The 12302-nt window shown below is 38.2% G+C and overlaps 1 protein-coding gene across 1 annotated transcript in view; it reads right to left on the reverse strand.

The window, feature by feature from the left end:
- The window catches only part of LOC136317064 (zinc finger protein 182), a 55226-nt gene that overhangs the window by 5259 nt on the left and 37665 nt on the right, over positions 1–12302 (reverse strand). Inside the window, exons 3-4 of the mRNA XM_066249571.1 lie at positions 5257–5383; positions 4848–4943 (exon numbers count right to left, since the gene is read on the reverse strand). Of these exons, the coding sequence (XP_066105668.1) occupies positions 4848–4943; positions 5257–5383 (223 nt within the window). The remainder of the gene's footprint in view (positions 1–4847; positions 4944–5256; positions 5384–12302) is intronic.

Below are 12302 nucleotides of genomic sequence, written 5' to 3' on the forward strand. Positions count from 1 at the left end.
CCTAAGGGAAGGTGACCTTGCCTGAAATAATACACTCTTTTAAGCCTCCTTACCCCACTCTCCTGTCTATAAACACTTTCCAGGTTGTACAGCTCTTTGGAGCTCCTTTCTGTTTGCTAGATGGAATGCTCCCCGGTTCATGAATTGTTTAATACTGTCAATTATGTCTTACAAGTTACTTGGCTGAATTTTTGTTCTTTAACATTTGCAAATTTTATATGACCAGACAAGAAAATAGAATATAAAAGGGTTCCCTAATAATAAATGTCCTCTCATCTGTATTTCGTAATTACCATGCTTAGAAGTCTTGATTCTCAGTGGCACCAACATGATTACTTCAACTGATTCAACCCTCTATACACATTCAGCAGTCTCAAAATAATACTAACAATCCAACTGTAAAATATAATATAAATGGAACCACTTTCAAATGGAGTTGGAGCTGCCATCCTCGAGGAACTGCCTTATACATGGTACTCCTCAAACCTTGGAATGTTAAAAACGGGGGGGGGGGGACTTTGGACTGGGCCTGTTGTATCTCAAACAACTGTTTGAAAAGATAAGAAGAAAGCAGATATTATGACTACCAGACTGATAACTACCAAACTGCTGAACTGAAAATTAAAAATATTGCTTAGAACTGGCATCACTATGTTAGCTTATCTGCACCTATAGAAATGACTTCCTTCTGTTAATGTAATTGTTTCCCTTCCCTTTCTTATTAATACCCCTTGCCTTTTTCTCCTCATCAGAACATCATTTGGGTTTCTGCCTGAATCAGTGCTTCCCAAATAGCTATTTCTTTCTTTTTGTTGTTAAAGAACTTGAAACTTTTTCAATTATAGTTGACATTGAATATTATTTTGTATTAGTTTCAGGTGCATAAATGAGTGGTTAAACAATCAGATATTTTACAAAGTGGTTGCCCCCCATTTCCAGTACCTGGCACCATACATAGTTATTACAGTATTATTGACTCTATTGCCTATGCTGTACTTTACATCCCTGTGACTATTTTGTAACTACCAATTTGTACTGAATAGCTATTCTTTTTTATCTCAAATAAATGTTTACTGCCTCACACTTTGGTCTTTTATTTTTAGGTTAACACTATCATCAGATGGAATATTAATAAAAACTTTTAAGTCTAGAATTTGATTTGGAAATACCAGTTTAAATACATGGTGTATTTTTTCTTTTAAAAAAATTTATTTACATAATTACTAGCTCTGTCAATGAAACTATTCTCTAACATTCAAATTGTGGTTTCACAACATTTATCACTGAAAAGAACCAGGGCTCCTAGAAGTGTCTGATTCCGGGTATTAGAGCATAGACAGTTATCAGGGCAGGAAAAGCAGAAGGGGAACAAAAGGTGGGTTATCTCACCCACTGAATGAAGGAGTCAGCAGACCCAAGACCTGACAAAATAAGATAAGCAGGTGTCCCAACAGTTACAAGAAAAACTACAAAGGGGAACTTTGAAACCCTATTAGCCCTGATAACAGGGAAACAAAGCCTTGAAGGTAAGAGTATATAACTCCTAAGACCCCAACAGGCAGGGCGCTCAGACTAGCTGAGTTTGCCCATTTATGGCTTGTGCCAAGTGTTTAGCTTTGCTTAATAAACTGCTTGCTTTGCTTGAACACTGCACCCTGTCTCTCACCTAAATTTATTCTCACAATCGTGACAAGAACCGAGGAGGAAGAAGCCCCAGGGACTTGAGTCTTCTCCAGTGCCACAAGTAAATACGAGATAGGAAATATGTAAAATGATCCTGGAACATCTTGTAACACCAGAAAGTAAGGAATCTACCAAGGATTCGGAAGCCAACTTGAAAGAGTTTTCATTGGCCAGAGATGGAACACTTTGATTCATAACAGGGATAAGGCAATGGATTAAAACATAAACATGTTTAAATCCCTAATCCATAAGTGATACTTAAAAAGGCACATTAGTCACCTTTAAATGATGCTACAAAACCAATTCCTTATTTTTTTTAGTTGTTTTATTGAGGTGAGACTGGTTAACATAATTATGCAGGTTTCAGATGCCTAATTATACAACTCATCTTTGTACACTGTCCAACTCCTTATTTTGAAAACTAGTAAGTAAATGGAAAAACTCATATGTATACTATGTACATTTTGTATAATATAAAACTCATATATAACGAAACAGAGCAATCCCTCTTTACAGAATTATTTTTAGTTAATCAACAAATAAGGAATGATGGAGCATTACCATTTTGCAACCATTAATGAATTGTTAAATCTAAATAATTATAAATGACTCATAACAGAAAAAAAGAGACAATCATATATAACATGCCTCCAGATAGATGTATGTTACATCACCTAGTAAGTAATCTTGCTAAAAGAAAAAAAATAATAAACTAGAACCCTGAATCTGATGAAGCTTTGAGATCCAACTATCAATTTGCAAGAAAAACAGGGGAGAGGAATATGTTGAATACCACTATGCGGTACTTAACAGCAAAATCCAGAATGTGAGACACTAAAGGACAAATGACCCAGTTACTTAAATAAGTACAAGGGGAAAAAGCAGATGAAGGGGAATCGTCTGTAAATTATAAGGCAAGAATCTGAGTAGCTATGAGCAAACCCAGCATCTAAATCCTGATTTCTATGTACCATTCCCCACTAAATGCAATCAGAGGCCCTTGGAGAAGTGACTCATTCCAGGTCAGAAATGAGGAAAATACAAGGTGAACTTGCAACATATTTTTGAGCTATAAAGTGCTGAAGGAATGATGGAAACATGTCAAAAGACATCAGAACCAGCCGAGGGGATTCTTACTAGCCAAACTGAGAATAATTTGAACATCAAAGTGAATCATGACAGTAGAAATTAATGGGCTACAATACATTGGAAAACAGAAATCCATGAATTCTTACTGAGACTAAAATTAATTAGTGAAGTACAGTAATGGAGATGCAGTATGAGAGAGTCCATTACAGAAGAGTGCCAACTCACAAATGTAAAGGGAATGATAGAAAACTTCATCATTTTTCAACAGTCTCAGTAAAATTTGATTTAAGCAAGAAGCATCAGGGAATGTTAAAACCACTGGATAAAAGATTTTGATGAACAGGATATGTACAGTTTGGTAGTTGCACAAAATGTTAAACACAGTTATTACATTGTTCAACAATTCCACTCCTGTGTATGTACTCTAAAGACAGGAAATCATCGAAAATAGAAACAGACTCATACATCGAGAGCAGGCTGACAGCTAGCTGCCAGGTGGAGGGGTTCGGTGAGGGAGGTGGAGGGATAGAGCAGAAAAGGACATAAAAACACCTCACAGGCCCTGGCCGGTTGGCTCAGCGGTAGAGCGTCGGCCTGGCGTGCGGGGGACCCAGGTTCGATTCCCAGCCAGGGCACATAGGAGAAGCGCCCATTTGCTTCTCCACCCCCCCCCTTCCTCTCTGTCTCTCTCTTCCCCTCCCGCAGCCAAGGCTCTATTGGAGCAAAGATGGCCCGGGCGCTGGGGATGGCTCCTTGGCCTCTGCCCCAGGCGCTAGAGTGGCTCTGGTCGTGGCAGAGCGACGCCCGGAGGGGCAGAGCATCGCCCCCTGGTGGGCAGAGCGTCGCCCCCTGGTGGGCGTGCTGGGTGGATCCCGGTCAGGCGCATGCGGGAGTCTGTCTGACTGTCTCTCCCCGTTTCCAGCTTCAGAAAAATACAAAAAGAAAAAAAAAACACCTCACAGACATGGACAACAGTGTGGAGACCACTGGGGAGGAAGAGTTGAGGAGGGTGTAGGGGGATAAATGGTGATGGATGAAGACTTGATTGGAGGGACGAACACACAGTACAGTGTACAGAGATGTACTGTTGAATTGGACACCTGAAACCTCTATCATTATGTTAACCAGTGTCACCCAATAAAATTTTAAAAAAAAGAAATGAAAACATACATCACCACAAAAACTACATTAATGTTCACAGAAACATTAAAGTGGAAACAACTTAAATGTCCATCAAGTGAAAAATAAAACACAGTCTCCGTACAATGGAATATCATTGTGCCATAAATGAAGTACCGACACATGCTACAATATGGACAGACGGCCCTTGAAAACATGCCAAGAAGTGAAAGAAACCAGACATAAAAGGCTGCATTTTTTATGTTCAATTTAGTATATGAAATGTACATAATAGGCACAACCTTGGAGACAGAAAATGGATTAGTGGCTGCCAGGGGCCGGGGGTGGGTGGAGAATGACTGATAAGAGGGGTTCCTTTTTGGGCTGATGATAATGTTCTAAAATTAGGTAGTGGTGATGGTTGCACAACCCTAAATATACTAAACATCAATGAATTTGTGTATTTCAAAAGAGTGAATTCTAGAGTATGTAAATTCTGAGATAAAGCTCTTTTTAAAAAGAGATAAGCAAGATGTTTTAAGGTAAATCTGATAGGAATCTCTAAGCTGAATAAAATCAGCTAATTCCATCTGGAAGTGCAGCATTAGCCTAGGGCTGTGACTAATGTGGGCCTGTCTTCAGATAAAGATAAAACAGTGAGAACTGACGAGGGTAGAAGTGGCAGAGCTTGGAGGCAGGGGATCGGCATACGCAATGGGGATAGGAACTATGCAGAAACTTGTGAGTAAGCACCAATTTAAGGAGAATGATCTGGTAGGTGTGGCATGGGGCAGGGGAGTCATTCTTCTGTCTGGGGTGTTATGTTCCTGTCCTTGAACAACATCAAAGAGCCACATCCTTTCCCCAGATATTCCTGAAAGCCCTTTCAGAGGTCCTCACTCCTGACTGACAAGCTGGGACCTCATGTCCCCATAGCCTGGTTCAATCCCACTTACCTGAGAAGCTCTGAATTGGGACGGTTCCTTCTGCCAGGCACAGCTCTTCTACCTCCAGTTTGAGGATGAGATCTGGTTTGGTAGCCTGTTGCCCTGCTAATGAAAAATGACAGCAACACCTCCTTGATCTTCAGAGCCTCTAAGAAAGCGGAAGGTAGAGTCTGGGGCAACACAAGAGACCTATTGCTTGACAAAATGTTTAAGTCAAATCATTTCACCTGGGTTTTGAGTTCACAAACACCTTGTCAGGAGGGCAAAAGGGGAAAAGAAACTCTGATCCCTGGAACTCAGTGTCAAACTCTTCAAACAGTTCAGAGACCTTGCAAAATTCTGAAATTGAGAAAGTAAGGGCCCTCTATTGGACACAATAATCAAAAATAGAAAAATTACCTGAGGAAGTCATTCTTACCCACAGAGACCAGGTGGCTATAGGTCTCTAGCATCACATCCCTGTACAGGGTTCTCTGTGGAGGGTTCAGGTACTGCCACTCCTCTTGGGTGAAATACACAGCCACCTCCTCAAATGTCACGAGTCCCTGTAATTACACATATCTTTTATTCTAAAATGCTGATCACTGGGTGATGAGGATGGAATTTAGGGAAACTTTTGATTGGGTTCCCAGTTCAGGATGATGTCTTAATACAGGATGCCTAATTAACATCAAGTTAGTGACCTACCTAGTGAGGAAATCACAAATCATGGTAAAAAACCTATTCCATTAAATAATAGAACATGTAAGACAATGTAGTATTAACACAAGGCTAGACAAATAGTCCAGTAGAACTAAGGAAAGAATCCAAATATGTATGGACACCTGAGTTACAACAAAGTTGGCTTGCTAAGCAATGGGGAGAAGATGATCTTTCCAAATAAATGTGGATGAGTTACTGATATCTACATGAGGGAAAATGACATTTAACCCCTAACACTCACCATACATAAAAATGAGCTATAGGTAAATTGTAAATGTAATGTGAAAGGTAACACAATAAAGTGTGTAGAAAATAATATAGAAAAATGTTTTCACAGTCTTGGGATAAGGAAAGAATTCTAAAATAAAACATGAAAAGCACTACTCTTAAAGTAAAAGACTTATAAATGTTACAAAATTACAAGCACAACAGTAAAAAGGCAACCTACAGATGCAAAGATTATCCACAACATTCGGAAGTGATAAAGGGATCTTATCTGGGACATATAAAATAACCTCTACAAATCAGTAAGAATCATACAAACAACACAAAAAATAGACAAGATATGTGAATAGGCACTTAACTAAAAAGAAAAACCAAATGATCTATGAACATGAGAAAATGTATTTGACCGCATTAGCATTCAGGTAATCAATGAAATGGACTCAATCTATTAGCACTTAGGCAAATGAAAATTTAAGCCACAATGAGACACCACTAGGCACCCACCAGAAGGGTTACAATTAAGCAGACTAAAATACCATAAGATGGTTTTGATGTGGGAACTTTCACACACTGTTAGTAGGAATATAAACTGGTATAATTGCTTGGGACAACAGTTTCTACAAAAGTTAATTATTTGCACACACTATGATCCAGTGATTCTACTCAAAGGTACACACCTTAGAGAAAAACATGAACATGTGCTCTAGGAAACAAGTACAGTGATGTTCACTGTAGCCCTATTTCTAAGACTAAACTGTGGAGGAAAAAAAATGGCCCTCACTATACAATGGGTAAATTGTAGCCCAGTCATTCAGTGGAATACTGCAGGGTAATAAAAATGAATGAACTACAACTGAATATCCAATATAGATGAATCTCACACATATACTGTTGTGTAAAAGAATCCAGACACAAATGGTTATATACTGCATGATTCTATTTAAATATAGTAAGAAAACGGGCAAGGCCAATACATGATGTTAGAAGCTAGGCAAGTGATTGCCTTTGGGAGTGGCATTTACTGGAAGAGAGCATGAGCGGGGATTTGGAGGTCCTAATTATGTTCTAATCTTGACCTATGAGGTTGTTACATAGTGTGTTCATTTTGCAATAATTCATTAAGCTGGAGACTTATATACTGTACTTCATGTATAATTAAATGCATTTTATATATTTATACTTAAATTATTCATAACAAAAGTGCAAAGGCAATTCAATGGAAAATGGGAATTCTCGTTTCAACAATTGATACTGGAACAATTAGATATCCAGGTGCAAAAAAAAAAAAAAGAACTTTACTTAATACCTCCAACACATATAGAAATAAACTCTTCAGGAGGAGGGAGTAGGGAGAAGGGCACAAAGAGGGACAAATATAAGGTGACGGAAAAAGATCTGACTTTGGGTGATGGGTATACAACATAATCAACTGTTCAAATGCTATGGAGATGTTTATCTGAAACCTATTTACTCTTGTGGATAAATGTCACCCTGTTAATTTTCTAAATAAAAAAAATAAAAATACATTCTCAAAATGGATTACAGACCTAAATGTAAAATTTAAACCTATATAATTTCTAGAAGAAACTATGAGAAAATCTTTTTAACCTTAGGTTAGCCAAATAATTTCTTAAATGTGACACCAAAATTCAAAAGACACTGTAATGAAAATAAAAAGTCACACAATGGGAGAAAATATTTACAAGTCACATATGTGGCAAAGAAGTTGTAATGAGAATATATAAAGAACTCTCAAAGCTAAGAATGAAAAAGGGCAAAAGAGAGACACTTCACCAAAGAAGATATACAAATGACAAGCACGTACAAACAGGCTTAACATCATTAGTCATGAGTAAACTGCAAATTAAAACCATAATGAGACACCACTACACACCTATGAGAAAGGAAAAAAATACTTGAAAATAACAAGTGTTGGTGAGGATATGGAACTGGAACTCTCAATGGTAGGAATGCAAAATGGCACAGCCACTTTGGACAACAGTTTTCCAGATTCTTAAGAAGTTAAGCATAGATTCCCATATGACCCAGCAATCCCACTCATGGGTATATTTACCCAAATTGAATGAAAACTTATGTAAACCCCAGAACTTGTACATGAATATTTATTTATATTTATTATATTTACGTTTGCAATCACCCAAGTCAGAAACAAACTAAATGTTTTTCAACCAGCAAATGAATACACAAACTGGAATCCATAAAATGTAATATTACTGAGTGTAATGCCAGTGGCCGAGGCAGGCAGGTTCATATTGTATTCAGGCTGATGGTAGAGAAACTGTGGAGTCGGAAAGTATCAGGCTATATCCATTTATTGGAGGCTTGCAAAGGCAGATGAGAAAATAAACAACAAAAGAGAAAGAGCTAATAAACAAAGGAAAATCTGCTATTCGCAGTAAGGGCAAGGGAGCATGAATAGATTGAGGATGATGTCAGAGTAATGGTGGTATGAGAGATACCCTTAATCTCTCCCCTTGAAATTTCAACAAACTGAATAGCTATAATGCAGTAAAAGAACCCCAGTAAGGCCAGCAGGCTTGCCTGAAAAGATCCATACATGCAATCGACTAAAGGCAGGAAGTGTTGAGAAGAGGGGACAGAAGATAAGACGCACTCATGTTCCGGTCTGGAGAGAAACCTGGACTGTGTGGATTTCTGTCTGCTGGGGCTCCAGAGAGGGAAGAAACCCAGACTGGGTCATCTTCTGTGGGGAGGAGCAGAGAGATCGGGAGGCGGGGCAGTTTGAGAGATGGTAAACCAAAGTGTTGGCAAACGGGATCACTTCACTTCCAGCATCCCCATGGCCTGCTGGCAGCCAGCACTCAGCACAGAGACATAGAATAACAAAGTGCAGCCTCCCATCCTCCCTGATCTCACCTCCCTCCCCTCGCAGGGTACAGAAAGGTGCAGAGACATAACCCACAGCTAGTTCTACAGGGCCGCTCTTAGCCCTGACAAACAGAAGTGCTCTCTGTCTGGTCCCCTGGCTTGTTGAGACATGGGCAGGAGCACCCAGAGGCCTGAAATAACCATTGCTAAAGTGGTAAAGTCCTCACAATACACCCTACTCATCATTACAACTGCAGGCTATCTCCATCATCACCACAGCAAAATCTCAGCAGAGGTCAGCACAGGAATTACAGAGCTAAATCTTGTGATCCAATGGTACAGCAGGAAAAAAAAAACAAAACAAAACAAAAAAAAAAACAGAAAAAACTCTCGGAACTGAAACTTTTTCTTCTTTTTTTTTGAATTTTATTCTCTTTTAATTTTATTTTTGTGGATATTTCCTTTGTTTTGATTTTCTTTTTGCAAGACAGACAGAGAAGGACAGACAGACAGGAAGGGGGAGAGATGAGAAGCATTAATTCTTCATTGCAGCACCTTCATTGTTTATTTATTGCTTTCTCATATGTGCCTGGACTAGCGGGCTACAGCTGAGCCAGTGACCTCCTGCTCAAGTCAGTGACCTTGGGCTCAGCCAGCGACCTTTGGGCTTCAATCCAGCAACCTTTGGGCTCAAGCCAGCAACCATGGGGTCATGTCTATGATCCCACACTCAAGCCAGCGACCCTACACTCAAGCTGGTAAACCCAGGCTCAAACTTGCAACCTCAGGGTTTCAAATCTGTGTCCTCTGCATCTCAGGCTGATGCTCTATCCACTGCACCACCACTTGGTCAGGCTGTTTTTTATTATTGTTTTATGCTTTTTGTTCTTTTAGTGTGTATAATTTTTTTACTTTTTAGGAATTTTTAAATTTTTCTATTTTTTATTGTATTTTTTTGTACTTGAAGTTGTTTGATGTCAACAATACCATTCCCAAATGCCATTGAGGCAGAAAAAAACTAATACCATGGCTACACAAGAAAAACACATAGTTCAGGGAAAAAAATGAAAAATCTTTAGAAAGCAATCTCAATCACATAGAAACTGTGAAATCAAACAATAGAGAATTCAAAATTGAATTTCTGGAAATACTCAATGAGATGAGAGAAAGCACTGGTAGTCAATTTAATGAACTCAGATAAAGAAAAAAGAGTACCTCACCAAGGAGACTGAAACTTTAAAAAAAGATGAAAAACTCAATATATGAACTGAAAAATGAGCTAGCAAGTTTATCTAATAGAATAGCACATACAGAGGAGAGAATCAGTAATATTGAAGACTGGCAACTAAGATGATACAGAAGGAAGAAGAGACTCAAGAATTTTTCTAAATGGGAGCTCTACAATTCATTCTGATTCCATCAGAAAGAGCAATATAAGACTATTGGGTATATCAGAAGAAGAAGAGAGGGAGGAGGGAAAGGAGAGCCTATTCAAACAATTGATGAGAACTTCCCAAGCCTATAGAAAGAGTTATATCCTTGAATCTAAGAAGCAAACAGAATGCCGAGTTACGTCAACCCAAACAGACCTTCTCCAAGTCACACTGTAATAAAACTGTAAAAAGTCAATGACAAAGAAATAATTCTCAAGGCAGCTAAGGAAAAGAGGAACATAACATTAAGGAAGGCCCATCAGGTTTTCATCAGATTTCTCCGCAGAAATTCTACAATACAGAAGAGAGTGGACCCAAACATTCAAAGTACTGAAAGAGAGGAATTACCTGCCAAGAATACTATATCCATCAAAGTTATCCTTCAAATATGAAGGAAAAATAAAAACGTCTGCAGACATACAGAAGCTGAGGAAATTTATCACCAGAAAAACCCATTGCAAGAAATACTCAAAGGGGGTTATTCTACTGAATAAAAGAACAAAACAATATAAAACTACAAATAAAAGCACCAACAAGGTTTCAATATAAACAAGGATAATCTGTGACAATAACATAAAAGGGAAGAAGATAAGAGATCTGAAGTTGCAAAGGAGGATGGAGTGCAGAAGCACTCGTAGGACAAAAGACTTGTATATATGAAAATTATTCTTTAATAAACTAATAGTAACCACCCACAAAACAGCCACTACTGAAACAGATAGCTTAATGAAGAAACAGGTGAAAGAAGTATGGAATACCACCAAACAAAAATAACTGAAACACAAAAGAGAAGAACCAAGAGAGATACAGACCTACCAGAAAACAAAACATAAAATGACTATAGGAAATCCTCAAGCATCAGAATAATCAAAACAACACGATATTAGCAGAATAACACACATACAGACCAATGGAACAGAACTGAGAGACCAAAAATAAAACTATATATAGATGAGCAAATTAATCTTTGACAAAGGACCCAAAAGCACACAATGGAGAAAAGAAAGCCTCTTCAATAAATGGTGCTTGAAAAATTAGAAAGCCACATGTAAAAGAATGAAACTTTGACTACACCTTGTCTCCTTGCACAAAGATTAATTCAAAATGGATCAAAGACCTAAATATAAAATATAAAACAATAAATTACACAGAAGAAAACAGTACTAATCTCATGGACCTTGGCCGTAGAGAACATCTCTTTTTGAAGGTTCTGATTTTTATTCTTACAAATAAATCACAACATTTATATTGTTCTGAAACTTTTTCTTCCTCAATAGTTTATCATTCATACTCTTATCTAGCCCATATTTCTAACTAGATGCACAATATTGTATAGTATTAATGTGCCATAATTTATAAGCCATTTCTTTGTTTATCGATAACACAAATTTGTCCAGATTTTATGCCCATATAACAATGTGAGTAACGTTTCTTTTCTTATACATGTATCTTTTTTCATTTTTAAATTGATTTTAATTTATTGTGTTTACATAGATTCTAGTGTCCCCTTGAATGCATTCCCTGTCCCCTGTGTTTCCCTCAACATGCCCCTTTCCCCCCTCCCCGGAACACCCTCCCCCTTTACCTCCAGAATTATCCCGTCATATCATTCCCTTTCCCTCTGTCTGCTTTCCCTCTAGTTCCTTTGATCCCGCCTGTCTATATTCTGTTTCTCAATTCACATTGTTCACTGGATTCCTCAGATGAGTGAGGTCATATGATATTTTTCTTTCTCTGCCTGGCTTATTTCATTTAACATAATAGTTTCTAGGTCCTTCCATGTTGGCGCAAAAGGTAAGATTTCCTTCTTTTTCATGGCCCTATAGCAGTCCATTGTGTATATGTACCACAGCTTTTTAATCCACTCGTCCACTGATAGACACTTGGGCTGTTTCCAGATCTTGGCTATTGTGAACAATGCTACCATAAATATGGGGGTGCATTTCTTCTTTTGAATCAGTGATGTGGTGTTCTTGGATTATATTGCTAAAAGTGGGATAGCTGGGTCAAAAAGCAGTTCGACTTTTAATTTTTTGAGGAATCTCCCTACTGTTTTCCACAGTGGCTGCACCAGTTTGCATTCCCACCAGCAACGCAGGAGGGTTCCCTTTTCTCCACATCCTCGCCAGCACCTATTGTGTGTTGTTTTGTTAATGAGCACCATTCTGACTGGTGTGAGATAATATCTCATTGTGGTTTTCATTTGCATTTCTCTAATGATTAGTGATGTTGAACATTTTTTTCATATGCCCAT

The sequence above is a fragment of the Saccopteryx bilineata genome, chromosome X (genome assembly GCF_036850765.1).
Source record: "Saccopteryx bilineata isolate mSacBil1 chromosome X, mSacBil1_pri_phased_curated, whole genome shotgun sequence".
Taxonomy (NCBI): domain Eukaryota; kingdom Metazoa; phylum Chordata; class Mammalia; order Chiroptera; family Emballonuridae; genus Saccopteryx; species Saccopteryx bilineata.